The sequence below is a fragment of the Pomacea canaliculata genome, linkage group LG14 (genome assembly GCF_003073045.1).
Source record: "Pomacea canaliculata isolate SZHN2017 linkage group LG14, ASM307304v1, whole genome shotgun sequence".
Classification (NCBI taxonomy): domain Eukaryota; kingdom Metazoa; phylum Mollusca; class Gastropoda; order Architaenioglossa; family Ampullariidae; genus Pomacea; species Pomacea canaliculata.
Genome location: NC_037603.1, coordinates 15,818,415 through 15,836,870, shown reverse-complemented (window position 1 = coordinate 15,836,870; position 18,456 = coordinate 15,818,415). Strand labels below are relative to the sequence as shown.

At 35.9% G+C, this 18,456-nt stretch overlaps 2 protein-coding genes across 6 annotated transcripts; one reads left to right on the top strand and one right to left on the bottom strand.

The window, feature by feature from the left end:
• Positions 1-836: 836 nt before the first annotated feature.
• Positions 837-11,152, bottom strand: LOC112555771 (zinc finger protein 2-like). Of its 2 annotated transcripts, XM_025224276.1 has the most exons (8): positions 11,015-11,152; positions 9,770-9,970; positions 8,424-8,617; positions 7,566-7,986; positions 6,969-7,242; positions 6,349-6,524; positions 5,494-5,609; positions 2,757-5,111 (listed from the first exon to the last, which is right to left on the bottom strand). In XM_025224276.1, the coding sequence occupies exons 2-8, from the start codon at positions 9,968-9,970 to the stop codon at positions 4,973-4,975; spliced, it is 1,521 nt and encodes a 506-aa protein (XP_025080061.1). In that variant the 5' UTR covers positions 11,015-11,152; the 3' UTR covers positions 2,757-4,972. The 2 variants fall into 2 exon arrangements, with proteins under 2 accessions (XP_025080060.1, XP_025080061.1); XM_025224275.1 differs by lacking the exons at positions 2,757-5,111; positions 5,494-5,609; positions 6,349-6,524; positions 6,969-7,242 and adding an exon at positions 837-2,327.
• A 248-nt stretch (positions 11,153-11,400) lies between these two features.
• On the top strand, positions 11,401-16,959 carry LOC112555773 (zinc finger protein 2-like). Of its 4 annotated transcripts, none has more exons than XM_025224278.1 (5): positions 11,401-11,531; positions 11,843-12,066; positions 12,871-13,064; positions 14,823-15,171; positions 15,366-16,959. In XM_025224278.1, exons 1-5 carry the CDS (start codon positions 11,501-11,503, stop codon positions 16,455-16,457), a joined length of 1,890 nt encoding a protein of 629 aa, XP_025080063.1. In that variant the 5' UTR covers positions 11,401-11,500; the 3' UTR covers positions 16,458-16,959. The 4 variants fall into 4 exon arrangements, with proteins under 4 accessions (XP_025080063.1, XP_025080064.1, XP_025080065.1 ...); XM_025224279.1 differs by having other exon boundaries at positions 11,498-11,574; XM_025224280.1 differs by lacking the exon at positions 11,401-11,531 and having other exon boundaries at positions 11,895-12,066; positions 12,852-13,064.
• Positions 16,960-18,456: the final 1,497 nt, after the last annotated feature.

Genomic DNA, 18,456 nt, shown 5'->3' with positions numbered 1-18,456 from the left:
TCAGTATACCTAAAGCATGTTTTTGTTGGTCTGTAATGAAAGCCCTACAATCAATCTTTGTAATGTGTATAGTCTCCACAAGCAACATGGATAATCTCAGTCCTGATTACAGAGGAAACAGGTCTCAAAAGCGCGGTGCATGGAATGCATTACTTGACAACCATTTCATGGGCCTCCAAAAAAGAAATGTTTGATATTTTAGTTCGAAATTTCTGCTATGCAGTCAAGCTGAATACAAATCATAATTGTTAGTGCCATTTCAGGCTGTAATCTTTGGCAGCCAAGTGCAAAAGACATAAAAGATGTTTTACAAACTGTTAATCCAGTTTTGTGCAGTGCTTCTCACATCATTGAACCTGTTCAACGGCAACGACTGCCCTTCCTGCTTCCATGCCAACAGACAGTTGTAAAGATGTACAATGCTGACCTGTTGACTTCTATACCTCCCATGAACTCCTGAACACAACCATTATCATTCCCCTGTTATTTATATTCTTCAATCATCCTTTCAGCTATTACATTCAAAACTTTAAAGACCATGATCATTTTAAGTATTCAGCAAAAACCACTTTCAAAACAAAAATTGGTAGATGAGAGAATAAGTTTGACAACTGCCCCGAACATCTGCCTCATCTACCAATTTTGGTTTTGAAAGTGATTTCCAGTCAACAAGTACAGTACTTCAAACGACTTTGACAATTTCAGCAGGCATCCAGTTCTGCAGCTTCTGGCAATGAGTGCTAGTGAAAGTACAGCCAAACTTCCCATAAACTGAAGAACAGTCTTGTACTAATAGTCTCCCCTTCATGTTCTTCAATAAAACGAACTCAAAGATTATATTTTAAGGAATATTGTTTATTGCTTTATGACAGTCCATCCTACTGGCTACTCTTTAGTTCTGCCATATCTTGTCTAAACCAATAATTTCTTTACAGAAGCACTAGCAAATCTTTCATTCTTTCTGCTATTGTAAGAATTCTTTTTTGCTCCTGCTCTTATTTTTCACCATGATATGCTTATCTATACTATGCTCTTAAAGCAACATTTTTCATTTTTGCAGCAGCAAGTAAGAGCGTGCACTGTTTTGTAGTGAAAATCTTCAATGCTCAATGTACAGCAAAAGTCCAGTGTGTTTCATCTTACTGTTTAGAGCATTTGACATTTTTCTTATGTCGCCGTAAATGAGTAGATGAAGAAAACCCTGTCCCACAAACATTGCATTTAAAAGGCTTGATTCCTGTGTGCTTATGTAAATGATTCTTCAGATTGCTGGGTTGATGAAACCCATATCCACACACAGAACATTTATACGGCTTTTCACCTGTGTGTGTTCTAACATGTCTGTTAAGTGAAAAAGAGGTAGAGAAGCAAGCATCGCACTGACTACACCTGTGTGGTTTTTCACCTGTATGTGTTCTCATATGCACAGTCAAATCACTGGCTTGGGCATATGCTGATCCACATTCTTGGCAAAGGTAGGGTTTCTCCCCAGTATGTCTTCGTTTATGAACAATAAGAACATTTTTGTACGAGAAGGCTGCTTCACATTGGTCACACTTGAAAGGTTTGTCACCAGTGTGGGCACGCATATGAACTTTGAGATAATAAGCTCTGGCAAAAGAGGCACCACACTCGCTGCAGAGGAAAGGCTTCTCACCTAGGTTTGCAGTCACCGTGGGGTTGTCATGCTTCACCATATGGCGACGCAGATCACCGGATGTTGCAAAAGTCTGACTGCACTGATCACAGATGAAGGGTCTCACTCTGGGATGTGAACGCATATGATGGGTAAGGTTTCCTGACCAGCGGAAAGCTTTGTCACACTCTTTACATTTATACGGCTTTTCTCCTGTGTGGCGGAAGGAGTGCTGTTTTAGCATGGCATTAGACGAAAATGTAGCACCACATTCCTCACAACTGTATGGCCGCTCAGTACCATGTCGCCTCATATGGGTCTTCAAATTGGATTTTTGTGCAAATTCCTTATTACAGTGTGAGCACACATATGGTTTTTGCCCAGTGTGGGTCAGTATATGATGCTTCAGTGAACTGGACGAGCTGAATGTTGTATTGCACTGTTTGCATGCAAATGGACGAACACCTTCATGTCTTCCCATGTGAACTTTCAAGTTTGACTTTTGGGTAAAAGCTTTGCCACACTCTGAGCAGACAAAGGGTTTTTCACCTGTGTGTGTCCTGATGTGGGCTTTCAAATGGCATGACATGATGAAAGCAGCACTACATTCACTCCAGTTGCACCTATATTTCCTTTCCTTCACTGCTTTTTCATCTGCTTCAGGCTCCTGCATGTCTTCAGTTTCTTCATTCTGTACAGAAAGATGCAGTTAAACTTGGAATATTATTCCGAGTGTAGGATAATAGAAAAACATTTCATCTTAACTAACAGTCTTTTAAATGCTTTTTGAAGGCAGCTTTTACAGATACATGTTACTAAAGTGTTTAGGAGCATTTCTGTAACCATTTATCACATATTGATCTTAAAATTCTGCTACCAGTGCAAATATATACCAAAATTGGTTTACAAATCTTGGTGAACTATAGAGAAAGCAGGAGTAAACTTTATCATTTTCATATCAATTAGTGAAATGTTTTTAAACTTTGCTCTGTCTTTCATGTGGATGCATGCATATGCATATACACACGGGCAAGTATATATCAATATGTGCACATTGACACACAACCACACATACTGGCATTCATGTGCTTCTTATCACAATTAAAAAAGAAAAAAGTGGTTTTAGATGAAGTGCCAGTTTATTTGTGTAAATCAAAGATAAAAATCAGCTAAAACAGATTCTGAGTAAATTAACTACTTTCTAATAAAGGGTTGATGCTTTTAACATCTGAGTGCTCAAGGGTTTTGTACATGCATCCAGCACTTTAATGCATCTGCAAACATAACGAACACACCCACTCACACATAGAAAGACACAAGGACTGAAAAGTAGCATTGATTATGAAAATATATGTGAACCTTGCCATCCGAATGTGTCTTGCTCTGGAAAATTGTTAAATAATAAATAGCTGGATGATGGGAACTCTTTATCCTGTATTCTTCTCAGAATAATTTTTGCTTCATTCTGGTATATTTTAATCCCCATACCTGTTCTCTTATTACACTTACACATTTCATGACAAATGCATCAATAAAAGCATGTCTTAAGCCAAAAAATCAATTTTCCAGCATTGCTAATCCATTTGTATTCTGTTTAGATTGGCGCATGCATCTTGTATATTGTGCAGGCCGTAGGCAGAGAAGGGTGCTTGGCAAGATTTATATCTAGGGTTTTCTCCCTTATACATCCTCTTATCTCAATTATCCTCTTTTAATAAATGAATTTGAGCTTTCTTAGTTTACTGACTACCGATGCAGGCTTCTCAGCCATTTCAACTGTTCTAAGGGTTGTGATGATCATGATTAAAATCAGTGAATAACATAATGGACTATAGGTTCAGAATCAACTCATGAAAATATTGTGGATGCTGTTCAGCAACATCTTCTACATGTACAGTAGCTACCCAGATCTCCACAGCCTAAATCCACTCTATAAAAAATTCAAGCCACATTTCAGGCAGAGCAAGATAGTGACAAAAGGACTTATTTGGTTACGGTGGATATTTGAAAGAAAGGCATCTAAGTCAAGAATAAAAACCAATCATATCAATTTTTTTTAATTTAAATGTCCTGGTGGTCTTAACTGCCTTGAAAAAACATGACCAAAAAGTAAAATTTAGGCCAACAGAAAAAGCATGCTTTTACTTTCCGTATCTTTTATGACATTAATTCCTTTTAAAAAGTTCAGCTCAGTAAAATATTTTAATAACTATTTCTTTACTTTTATATTTTATAATACATTTACAATTTTTGCAGTTTCACTAGCTTGCATAAATTAGATCAAATCAATGATTCATCATCACAATGTAAAAGATACAATGTAGAGTGTGAAGGGTACACCATGTTATTAATATTGATGAGGCAGTATCACAAAAAACTTAAGGAACATCTAAACACATAAAATAACTTGTACAATCCATGAGTCCACATGGTTGTTACTTGCAACTGGCAGTGTAAAAGAAAACACTAGGGATTAAAATTAAGTACAAAATCAGCAACAAAGGTGCAAACTTATGTGATTAGTTGAAAGCCACCATACTCTTGATGTTTAAGACAAATGTGATATAAATCTAATCACTGACATGCCCAACTTGCTTGATCCCATCCACATTTCCCAGTATTTTTTGTTCACATTTCACAATTATGGGATATATTTTTTTCGAGATTTTTTAAAAATAACCTAAATGATTTTAAAGAAAGCAGATATATGATCATACTGAAGTAAAATGAAACACGGCCCAAGACCTGATGAAAGGTTTGCTATGGATACAGGCCTGCTCATATATATATCTTCCAGCTACCAGTCCTCTGTTGGTTCTTACTATGATCACCTCAATTGTAACATTATCTGAGAAGACAATAGATTTTTTTTTAGAAATAACTAGTTATTTTCCCTTTAATATTATGTGCTCATATTCTGAGAATAAGAGATCTTCATGCTCTAAACACTATTCTGTGTTGTTACAGAAAGAGGAACGTTACATTTTGTCCAGCAAAATAATCTTGTGCTTAACATTTTTATAAAAAATTCAAGATACTTCATGTCTCAGAAGCTAACAAGAATGCTCATTCAATGTTATTAAAAATATTTATATAATATTTCAAATGTTCAGTGGGTAATAAAAAAGGTCAGCTAATTCATGTAAGATATCTCAGTTTTGTGTAAAATCAATCCTACTTGGAATACATTTTTGAAAACCCCACAAGCAATTTCAAAACATGGCATTTAAATTTTTTTGACAGTTTAGCACAAAGCAATATTTGCTTTCATACCTTTGTAATCATAATCATATATCACCTGCTTTTGAAACAGGTAAATGCAATTCTTGTCCTTGACTAAAAGTCATCAATGTCATCTTTTAAACTACCATCTGAACAGTCCTGTACTCCCATGGGAAGTGTCTGATAAGCTAAATGATCTGTCACTGAATCTGAGGAAAAGCCATTGTTCCGTTGTCGTCTCCTCTTCATAGTCCTTAAAAAAAAAATCAAAATAACTGCATGTTATTTTCTTAGTTCTTCAATGATAAATACAAAAAAAAACCCAAAAACAAAACAAAACAAAACAAAAAAACCCCCCAAACAATGTAAACCCTTTGTTATTAGTGATGAAAAATGATATTCTAGTACGCAAACTACACACAATAACTGTCTTTAGTCATGCATAATTATTTTTCTGAGAAATGTTGCATAATAACATTTTGTTCTTTTGGGTAAAACTAACCCTACCCCTGCATCTGTGCTAAGACTCCAAAGATGAGTACATAAAAGTCTAACGGTTAGAAAGAAACCTCACATTTTCTATTATGCAGAAAGAAGGGCACCAAAACATATTCAAATAATATATCTCTGCATACCGCATGAAGGAATAGTACTGCTTTTTAGAAGCTCTTGCCTCTGTGCACATGATGGACAACATGTCCTCTGCAGAAGTCACTCCTCCTTTATAGGCTTCCTCATACTGAGCTCTGATCTACAAATAATAGTAATAATGATGAACATTTATATAGCACTTATCCAATGATTTGCTCAAAGAGCTTTACAAAAATGATATACAGAGACATAATAGGCTACACTTTTCCATCTTAGAGTTTCTGAACAGTTTCAATGAATTTATTTTGGCTGAAACAGAAGGTGGTGGTTGTGGTAATGATGATTATGATGATAAAAATTTAAGTAGGAACAGGTACACAAGCATAAAGTTTCTGACAGCAGCATGAAACAAAGCAAGACACAGAAAAATAAAAAGTATAGAAAATTTGAATTAAGTAATGAAATCACCATCCCAATGATTCTATCAGATAACATGTTCTGTACACACACACTTTTCACTGCAGCCTCTCCAATGTGTATGGTTTTCCAAGAGACATAACAATTGATACTAAACCAGATTTATAAAGAAGAATCAGCTAAAGCAAATAGGTTTGCTTTTGCTACTTAAACAAACGCACCCTGAAGCTTAATTCAAATCCACTTGTCTTTTCAAGAACATAAAAGAGTACATGATGCTACCACCAATTTACTGTATGCCTGATTTGTTACCTACCTGGTATGAGTCATTCCTAAAATGCCACTGAAGCTGAACACTTAATGATGTTTGATATGTTGTACTACATATACACAAATCAAGACTTAAGAACACTCTGTTCAGACAGCGAGCTGTCAAAAAGTACACTGTTACTTAAGATGTTTTTATTGTTGTACCAACTCACCCTTGGATCCCGCAGAACACTCTTGTTTTGAGGTGGCTCCCATGTTTCATGAGGAGGCACATGATGACCTTGGGTACTCACTTCCCACTTCCCAATGTCATTGGAATACATTTTAAGGTGGACACGAAATGAGCAATGGTGACCTACTGATCGTCTAATACCATCCTTATCACAATCTATAGCAAGAGGGAAAAAAAATCCATGTATTATCATTTTTCTGGTGGTACAAGAGCAGAAAACTGAAAAAAACAAAAAACGTTGACAAAAACCTGCCTGACATGCAAACTTTATGTATTCTTGACAGCTAACGCTTAGATTTCAACAACCAGCCCTACAGGATATCAAATTCTTTTGTGCTTCCTATAAAAGATGCAAAATATGCAAATAAATAAAATGATAACTTTAGAAAAATTTCTAAAACACAACATGCTTCTTTAAATGTCTTGTCCTGAGCGAGAATTCTCTAACAACTTGTCAAAAGCAGTGTAACTTGAGTATCTAATTTGTGTTCCCTTTGAATTATAAAACAGACATGCATACTCATGCAGGTAAACAGAAGGCATATAGCAATGAGATTGTGTAATGTTAAACATGTCACTATTCACTGTGCCTCTCCTTACCTGAAACGCACTTTCCTAGACCACCACAGGCACGTTGACATCGTCCTCTCCCATCACACTGAAGAATCTCTCGACACACTACTTTCCTTCTTCTGAAGTCCACCCCATCACGCTTCTTGAAAATGTCTGACAGGAATCCATTCCTTCCTTTTACAATTGTCACAAGGTCAGGAGTAGTTAAAAATCTCCCTTTCCGCAAGATGTTGGCTTTACTGATTTCTGGGACGGAGTCGAAGAAGTCAAGCAGCTCCTCTTGTTTCACCACTCTCAAAATCTTGAAAGGAATGTAAACACCAACCGGAAAATACCGGTACCGAAAGCTTGCGGATGAATTTTTCCAAAAAAATGTGCATTGTGACTTCTCTATCACTAATGTAGAAGAGTGAAAAAAAAATGTGAAGAGGCAGAAGTTAAGAAAGTAAATACTGTGTATACTGAGCAGTTTGACTCTTCCTGCTTGTAAGTTACATTTTACTACAAAAAAAGTACTTTTGATGGCAGGAACAAAATAAACACACAATGCATGCATGTGCACAAGCAGATGCAGAACCCCTCTCCCTCCTCCTGCCACTTCCATAACAACATGTAAATAAATACCTGAAGTTTTGGTTCTTCTTTGGCATTTGAATGATTCTCTGTTCCATCCAGGTCAGAACTGTGTCCAGCAAAATCATCACTGATGACACCATCATCATCAAAAGTATCACCACCACCTTCACTGTTACCCGAGTCTGAAAAGCGCCGTCTTCTGCCATTTGTTTGCTTCGCATGCTTTTTAGTGTTGCTGCCAAGTTTATTTGAATCAGTCTTTGCAAGGATGCAGCCCCTAGGGGCTTGGCCACTGCCTTTTAGTCTTGTGTTTTTGGCCTCACTAGCACTTTTCCTCTTGACACCAGATGGCTTTGTGCTTTGCGATGGTATGTGGCACTTGGAGCAGGTAAGAGTCAATGCCTTGTAGCACCCGACACATGTAGCCCCAGTGGGAATGCCTGCCAAAGCCTTCTCATAACTTTCACACCTGTAGGCAACATTTACAGAATTGCTGTTTCACAAGGTAAATCTTATTAAAAACTGGATACTTATTTCATGTCTTCCTATTCTGTGGGAATACACAGTTTTTATGTTGTTTGTCTTCCTACAAAACAAGCATATGTGGAGATATTATATTTCGTAAAATAGGTCACATTAATTTTCATGTTTGGGTTAAGAAGTTTACCAAATGATTTTGTAGATCAATTCAAAACATTGTGAAAGAACAAAGTGGTTAACAACAAGACAAATATAAGGATAAGCACATAGAAGCAGCAGCATTGTTTCTCACATTACATATCGCACATAGCAGTTTATCTTTATGTTGGCAATGAAAACCAGAGCTTTATTTCATTAACTGAAGAACAATTGATACAATATCTGAAAATCAATATATTAACAATAAAATATCCAAACTCCACTCACTGCTGGATAAGAAATAAAGCAATTTCGGTGTCATTCTTTAATCCATTTGTTGATCCAATTAGAAGCCATTTGTCATAAGCGCTCTCTGTCAAATCTAAAGAGAAGGTCACTCTTGAACAATTTTGCCTACGAGAACTGCGACGTAGTTGGGTTCTCTCTGCTGTTCCAGGTTTCGGTGTATCCCTTCTGTCTTCCTGAAAAAAGTTTAAATTATTTATAAAAAATAATGAACTTTTTAAATTAATTTTTTTATTTATGACAACATTGATTAATGGCAATGGACCACATGAGACTGCTAGTAAACATGTAAAATGGGTGTAAACACAGATAATGACCACACAGACCAAAACATATCACCAAAAAAACTAGCTAGAGACACAACAGCCATAAAAGACAGAAGAATCTCCACATAAAGCATGCCAGGAGTTCAGCATAGGAAAGGACTGGTATGGGGTACCCTGCGAACAGGAAAAGATGAATTCAAGAAGAGATCTGTTCAGATATCTGACTTGAACTAGTGCAGGAAACCTGGCAGAAAATACGGAGTAGTCATAGTACACACTATCTTTACACTAGAGATCTGTACATCTCCAAGAATCTGAGTGGTAACACATTTTCCAACGGTGACAGAGATGCGAGACTGCAGAGAACCTAGCTGTCGATTCCAACTTTCACAAGGATGAGTGGCATAACAGTTGAATCAAGAGTTGTAAAAATTCATGGTGTAATAGCAGAAAAGTTATCAAAGAGTTAACTCTGTGCTGCTAACACATAGTTCCAAAAGTGGCAAGATGCCGCAGATGTGGCAGTTGAGACCGCTAGTCAATCATTTGAAGTGGCTGATAAAAAAAAAGTTACATGGCACAGGCATAGAAGAATAATCTAGAAGATTGCAAGTGGTGTAGCGGAAGCATGGATCAAACAGTAGACACAAAGGGAAATGCAGATCTACAAAAAAGATGAAGCAAACTGAGATCTGTCATCTTCTAGCCAATTAGGCAAAGGGACATCATTCCAAACGAAAAAAAAATGTATTCCTAAGTTCCATAAATGTTCTCTGGTTAAAAGTTAAAACTGAAGGTGGTGAAAGAGATGATGAAAATTTAAATTAAAAGATATCTATCAGCTGATTGATAATTACATAACAGACTTTATTTGCTTAAGGCATTAAATACTCTATCTCAAGGTTATGAGAAATTAAGTTGTGTTAATGTTGACATTTTCTTCTATTTAAAAAAAAAATCAATCACCCATTCTAAGATTCTTAGCAACTCAAGGTCTGAAAATGAATGAAATTATTATTATTTTTTTTAAATCCATCAAACCTGACAAAGCCACTTGAATACCTTAATAAACGGCTGCTCAAGTTCTTTTGAACAGCTTTCAATTTCATCCCTCATACAAATAATGTCCCCATCAGATGCATCTGGTTCATTAATGTTTTTCTTGAGTCTCACAAATGTTGATTCTGTTCTCTCAGTCTTGGTGTATGCTGCCATTGCAGTTTCTTCAGCCTCCAGAATATTTGAAGAATCCATGGTCTCCATCTAGATCAAAATATTTTAAAGTCAGAATATCTTCTAACACTACGAGAGCTAGATTACTTAGCAATAAACCTTTAGTATTTTAATACCCACAAATATACTAAAATTGACAAAGTAGTATTCCTTTACATGATTAACATAATACTTTGTAACATTTATAATGGTAACAAGTAGGAATGTGAATAATTTAATTAGTAGTTCTGGGGTTTAACTTTTGCTGCTATGCCAAAGGATTGAAAGTTTTGTTTTTAATGACATTAAATAGATGTCACAAACGGACACGAAAATTTTTAACAACTGTTTGAAAAATATAGTGTCTTAAAGATAGATTTTTTTCACGGCTTGAGTGGTACTAAATCAAGCAAAATTATGAGATTTTTTGAAAACGAACTTTAAGTGCAATGTTAAAAACCATTTGAAATTTGATGTTTGGCAAAGTTTTAACGCTAGCCAGCTTGAGAACTTGTTTAGCAAAACATTTAACATAAAATATCTCTGTGTACAAAGATTTAACCAACTATAAGATTTAAACTGCCCACATATATGTAAAAATAATAAAGAATACAATCCACTGACTTCAAACACAATGTATCTTCAATATAGTTCATGGGAAATAAAATAATATGCCCTTAATTTTAAAAAAGTATATAAATACTCTCCAACAACTCTTGCTAGCAACTGTCGAAATGTTTGTAGGAGATAGAGCAATATTTTGTAAGTTTTTATTTCAAGTGCGACCTCATAAAATCAAAAGTTACCCTACTCTACATTGTGTCGAGGTTCTCTGCAACTAATCTCGTGGCTGAGGATCAAAAGCTTCAGTGAAGCACCATATTCAATAATAACAAAAAGCATCATAACACATCAGTATTTAATAAAATCATTGACAATCCTAAAACGCGGAACGCATTCGATATGTTACATTAATAACGCACTTTAAAAAAAAAAAAAAGGCGAACAGACTAATTTATGAGTAAGTTCTGTACTGTATACTTACAACTGATGTAAAAATGAAAACCAAAAAATAGCAAGGAAAATTCAACAAACCTTGAGGCGTCTAAATGCAACCGGAAATAGAAGTCTGTCGATGATTTATCGTTCTTCCCTTCTTGGCGCAGTTAACTTTTTGTTTTTATCAAAGAAGTGATAATAAATCTAGGAAACTTAACAGATCGTGTAATTTCCATTTTAACATGTCTCCCGAAACCTCCTCGCTAAAACCTTTTTGTAAATACTTGATGAGTATCAGTATGTCCAAAAGAAAAAAAAAACCTTCAAATTTTCTTTGCCGTCTGAGGGATCTGCCGAGGATTTATCGTTCTTTCTTTCTTGTTAGAAAGCCAATTTCCAAAATTATTTTATTTCAGTCTCAGCGTAAAGAAAATATCATTAGCCCTTATAATTCATATGTTGCTATGTTCTGTTTCCATGCCGCGCTCCAAAACGGAAGCGGGATGCAATAACAGAATGTTGCGATGTAGAATGTAGATCCTTAAGAACTAGCCACAATACGAAACTACTCACAAACTAGAAATGGCGTCTGCTAGCCTCAACGTCACTTCCGGTAATTTTGCTTGCATTCTGTGCTCCTGTTTCCAACCTGTTGGGTATGAAATCTTTTTAGTATTATCTTTGCTGTCTTTGCATAGGTGCTCTTATAGTCCTCTAGTAAATATTTTATTCTCTGTAATATGAAACTGTTTTATGTTAAATTAGCTGTATTTTTATGCGTTTTCATAAAACCTTGGAACAAGTTGCCGCTGTTTTCAGATTTTTGTGTATTTTTCTATGTTAAAATCACTGAGCAATTTTATTAGAGCTGTTGATAGTAGCGTTAAGATACCGTCAGAAAGATGTTTTTATTCGCTATTCCAGAGACAATGGAAACTTCCGCAGACGTGGAACAATATGTGCTTGACGCCGTGGAAGCTGCAAAAGCAGCTGTAGAAGCCCAAATAAAAACAGAGCAAGTACGCGATGTGTTAGAAGTCACAAAATTTGGCAATGCCGATTCTAGTAAGGAGATACCAAACAAGGATGGTGATGATGGACTAGGTGATCTGCATGTCCAGTTCGAACGGATACCAAGAGGAAAGGGGGCAAGTTTGAACATTAACCTATTGTGTTAAACTAGAATAATTTTGGAGGGTTTTTTTTTACAAAAATTCTGAGAATGTACTGAGCGTCTTTTTGTTTTTAAATATTACACAGTCTCTCACTCTCTTTCGATCTTTCTTTCTCTCTCTCACACACACAAGCATGTTAGCAATGATTTATAACTTTTACCATGCCATCTGATGAGATATAAACTAAATATCCTTTTTCATGAATTACATGAACACCACCAGGCAATTTATTTAATCTCTTTATAGCCATTCAGAGATGGTTAGCTAATTTTCTGAACATGTTTAGTTTCAGGGAAAAACAGAAGTTGTAAATTTATGCACTGTCCTACTGTGATATAATTAAAATAGATGGTCCAAATAACTGACTACAACATATATATATATACTCTTGTTTCACATCATAAAAAAAAATGTATAATTCAACTGGCGCAACATTTATTTAAAACATATAAATATTATGTTCAAGTCCAGAAAAATTAAATTGGATAATGACTTTATTTATCATAACCATCACATTTCAAACATAAAGGTCTCATGCTCACATCTTTTTTTTTTTTCTTTCACTCTACACTTCTTTTAGTCAGTCTGTTGCTTTTGTCTGTAAGTGCAAACAAGATATAAGTTTATCCAAAATGTATAAATTTTCTTGCTTCTGCTAGGAAAGTGGAAATATTAATGCATAATTATGAACCATGTTGTCTGTTTAGTGAATAACACATATTGGCTGGAAATGAAACTTGAATGTTTGTATGATCCAGAAAACTTCATTTTTCTCAGGAAGATGAAGAATTAGTACGCCAGATGTTACCAGTTAGAGAGTCACGTCCACGTCGAGCAACAAGAAAACCACGGTACACTCAAAGAGTCTGGAGGCTGGACATCATTGGCGATGCTTTTGACAGATGGAAGAACATAGGAACTTCACAGGGAATGAACAATGATACAGATATTGCATTGTTTTTAATGCAGCAGTAAGTGTCACATTACATAAGAACATTTAGCTAGGACTAGACTGGTACACCTGAAAACACTTTTCCAGTTAAAAAGAAGCTGAACAAAGGTTGTGTTTATCATTTTGAGAACCATGCTATATTGATATGAAATGCAGTGGTTCATTTTGATTTTAAAACATATATATATAAAGAATGTCTTGTCCAGGTCTTGTTGCATTTGGTATACAAAGCTTTTGTGGCTAATCAAACTTTTTTGACCAACCTTCATGTATAGTATACCATAAATAATATATCTATATTAAATGAAAGAAATCATGCATACAAGTGGATCTCAGTGTAAGGAATGTGTTTAGTTTCATTCTATGTACCGTCTATTTTTGTTGACATTAATATGACAGAAAATCTAAGAGTATTTGGGTGTTTCTGATTAAGGCATTGCTTTTAACATTTGCAGTTTCATGCTAGAAAAAGGTGAGTACTAGGTAGGTGAAGTTTTGTTTAAATACTGCTTTAATAATAAAATGCATTAGCATTAGGCATGCAAATAAAAAGACCATTTGGGTTATGTTCTTCACACAATCAATCTTGCATGTTACCTTTCTCATTCTGCTGCTTGTTTTAACTATGAAGGTATCTACACATATTTCAGGTTCAGTGGGTATATCAAAAACTGGGCACAGTTGGCTCATTGCTTGATTGATAGTATACAGTGATAGACAACATATTTGATAACTTTTAATAGTCTTTGCTTCATATAATTAAAAGTTTTTCAGATTATACATGGAAGGGTATTTAAAAATTTCATGAGGAATCAACATTTCAAGAAGGCGAAAAATGTGAGAAAAAGTGATTGGTTTAGAACATGCCTTTTTTTCAATTCATGATAGGAAGAAAATCAGCATATGGTTAATATCTTCTATTTCGATAATATTTCTTTAAACTTTTCGCTAAATTTGTAGAGAAAGGAGTTTAAGAGCACCCTAATTATCATCTTTACTGACATGGTGAAAGTCACTGGCACTAGATTTGCTTTGCAGAAAATGCAATAAATCAGGAAGGTTAAGATGTTTTTGAGAGATATGGCAAGTTAAGAACATTTTTTTGGAAATGATCTCTATCATTTGCAGTAAAATATGCTTTAAGATGCAGTGTAACAAGGTTCATTGTCCTTTATATCTTTTCCAGCATTTGTCTGGCTTAAAAAAGTTTCATTGCAAGAAAATTCTGAGGGAAGTTTTGATTCCTGAGTAGTGGTGATAGTAATGATATTTTCAACTGTTGACAAAGGGGACTTGCACAGGCTGTCATATTCACTGACTGGTCTTAGGCATTGAAACAGCCGATTATTTATGCTTTGGCCATAGAGGATGACATCTGAGTCATTAGAAGTATTTTTCAGGTTATATTCAAAGATAATTGCCATAAAGTTGAACTTCAAGAATCAACAAAAAAAAAAAGAAAAGATTCAGTCAAATATAAAGTAGTGACCTAACCCCTTCTCTGTAGTCTTTTGGGGACAAGTGGAGGAGCATTCATTTGCTTCATCTGTTATGCCCAGTTTAATTGTTAGGTTGCTCAGTGAAGGTACTATAATGCTTTACTTTTCTAACCAAGCTTTTTCTGGTGTTCATCATATAAACTATACAATTTTATTGACATGATTGTACTGAATACAAACTGATGTTATATGGCATCATTTGGGTGTGTAAGGTATGCTCAAGTCTTTCTTTTCTGTATTGCAGTCTTTGAAATTTTTCTGTTTTGTTCATGTTTCAGCTATGAAAATGCACGAGCAGGCCTTCCAACTGGCGCCACCTGTGTAGGATGCCATGCGGCACTAATACTCACTTGTGCTGTGTGCAACATCCCATCCCAGCATATAGAGTTAGCAACAGTTAGTAACAATGTAAGAATCAGTAACATCACTGGCAACAGTAACAGCATCAGTAACAGTTCTGGCAACAGTGCAGGTAGCCGCAGCAACACCAGCACCATTATCAGTAGCACCAAAGTTCAGCAGGAAGCTGCTATCCATGAGAAAGTTGCCACAGAAGACGAGAAATCTTCTGAAGAAAGACCGGTAATTAAGAAGAGGAGAAGGAAACCAGATCTTAAAAAAATAAAGGTATTTGTCACATTTTCAGTTTAGTTAAAATCATACAGGGATTTATTTTTACTTCATGCAAGAATGATTTTTGCTTGAACGATTTGCTTTGTTACTGGTATTTTTCTTAATGATTTGTGGTGTGTGAACCATTTTAGTGAAACATATTGATAAAAGAAATGGTCTGACTGATCTTTGCTTTTTCATATTGGCAGGCAGCAAAAGTTGGGCAACCAGGAAGAAAGCAAATGATAATAGGAAAGAACAAAGCGAAGATAAAAATGTTTGTATGTGAATACAATGACTGCAAAGCAGCATTCACAAAGTACAGTCGGCTTAAAACCCACACAAGAATTCACACTGGAGAAAAACCTTTTGCATGCAAAGACTGTGGAAAAGCATTTACTCAGGCCTCTGGCCTAAAGGTACACATGCAAAAGCATACTGGACTCCGTCCGTTTTCTTGTGAAGTATGTGGTGCCACCTTTCCTTCCTCAAGTACTCTTAAACAGCATATGCGTCGACATACTGGGGAAAAGCCATTTAAGTGCAAGGAATGTGACAAAACATTTCGATGGTCAGGCCATCTGACGCAGCATATGCGCATGCACTCAGGGATTAAACCATTTTTGTGCCCAGACTGTGGCAAAGCTTTTGCTGCATCTAGTGACCTGGTAAAACACAAGGTAACCCACACTGGAGACAGACCTTACGCATGCACACAGTGCGGAAAAGCATATTCTTTCTTGCACCGATTGACTGCCCACATGCGATCTCACACAGGTGATCGACCATTTTTGTGTAGTGAATGTGGAGCTGCCTTTGCAAGGGCACACAACCTTACTGTGCACATGCGTACGCACACTGGTGTTAAGCCTTACAAATGTGAGGAGTGTGGAACAATGTTTTCAGACTCGGGCAACTTCTCAAAACACAAGAAGACAAAACATGGAGATACTGCCAAGACATTTCCATCTAAAACTGCAGCATCTAAAGACTTTGTAACAAATGTTGAACAGCAGCTTGGCATTGTCTCACATTATTTAGCACCACCAATGCAATGCACGACTCCATCGATGCCCTTGCAGCACCACATGGTGTCTCAGTCCATGGTCCTACCCCAGCATCCCCTCTCACCTGCACTTCTGGCTCAGAATCAGTCTTGTGTGTCCCCCAGCTCCAATGCCAGCAATGGCAGCATGCACTGTACATCTCCTATGCCAGCTCCAGCACACCAAGTACAGGAGTATCGAAGTACTCCTATAGATGGAGTATCTTATTCCTCTTACTACAACTATAGTTTTTAAATTTTAGGTGCAGAAGAAAGAAATATATCTGTGTGCTGTGGGGATTGTTTACTTAAACTGTTAGGTATGCGGGACCAAAATGTGTTTTGTTGGTATACAAAGCTTGTTTTCCTTAGATTTTGCCAGACGATTGTCTATCATTGAAGAGTCCAATATAGAGGCTAATGAATCAGTTGTATAAAGATCTGAGAATTATTTTCAAACTAGAGTCATGAGTACATATTTGAATATCTCATCACCTACTTGGTATTGTAATTTAGTCAATCCTCAGAGCTCCCATTTCAAATTATAACTGAATTGTGCATAGGATAAAACACTTTCAAAGTATTTAAAAGTAACAAAATCATATTGTTTTGTTGTTTGATTTTTTTTGTTGGTATATTTCGCCATCAGTTTTATCATGTTAAAGAATTACAGTTTTTGAAACATCTCAAGAAAATGTAATCAACCTTGACCAGCCTATTATTTTTTTAAAAAGTGAAAGAAAAGGTTTAAAAAAAAAGGAAAAACACCCTTCTGTAAAAAAAGAAAATTAATGACGAATCTAGGATTTTAAAAAATATCCTTTCCCATACATTTTAGGGTGGTCCGGTGGCACAACGGTTTGCGCCTGTCACCAATACAGTGAGGGGTTGACTGTCCTGGCTTCAGCTCTCGTCTTGGGCACGATGTTCTTTCTCTGCATGTGGCATCTGTTTACAGGGCTGGTTGCCTTGCAGTGATATCCCTCCCCCACATACATTTATACATTTCTTGTCACAACTAGCTTAAATCTGGGTCCAGTGAATAAATGGCTCGCAATACAGGTGTGAAAATGCTTCCAGGTATTTAAGGAGTAATATTTTATTGTGGAATTCTTAGAGATGATTGAGACATTGGACAGACCAATTTAAATAGTATACCTGCCTTTATTTGATACTGTTACTATGTGCAGATATTGAACTTTTTACTAAGGAACTGCCTTACCTAAAAGCCACGTGGCTTCCATCACTTATGAGGGCAGACATCAAACTTAAGCTATATGCTTGATCTGCAGCAAAGCAGGAGCACCTTGTGCAGACTTTGATGTTTGTTAAATAACTCATATGTTCCCATTTGCATCTAGTCCATAGTCCCCAGGAGTCTGTAATCATGAACTAAAAGTCTAGATGCTTTTTAAGAATATACATACCTCCAATCCATTATATAGTCCCTGAAGAGGATTTTAATGACTGTCATCACCAGATTATCTGTGTTGGTCTCATGGGGATTCTTCGTCACATACCACTGAGCTTGTGGAGGATCTCAGTGGTCAAGTCTGGTTGTTTCTTCACAACAGTTAAGCTTTGCAAATATGCAAAAACTTTGATTCAGTGTGTTGATACTCATTGTAGTGCACAAATTTGCAGAAAATCATACCATGTGTGGTATTTATGACAGGCAGCGCTGCTGAAAATGGTGTTTAAGACCATTCATATTGTGTTAATGGTCATTTACATATGGTGCTTACCACATGAAAGCCAAAAATCTGCAGATTTTCAAAGAACTTGTATGGGAACAACTTTCAAAACTTATGCTCAGATTCAAAAGGGAGCCATCATTCGCATAATTCATGCCTAAATCAGCAAACTATATTTATTAAGCATTACAGTATTGTTTTATATTTTGTGTGTGTGGAAGTTTGAATAGTAAAAGTGGTTTGAAGTAACTGATTTTTGATGAACCGTGCACAAAACTGACTTTTGTTTTAAAGAAGTGTAATTTGATTTAAATCACAAGTGGTATCAGTAATCACAATAATGAAAATGCATTGAATTTTAGAGGGGATGTACATGTATGGACCTTTGTTGTTATTGTCTTCTTGCAGAGGAAAAAAGCAAGTAGCCCTCTATGAACATAAAGGCACTGATCAATACTGAGTTTATAAGTTCATACATTGTTGAACTTTTCTCAATTAGCTAACTTGAAATAATAAAAAATTCCAAACATAATGGTGGCATTCTGTTCCACAAGGGATTAA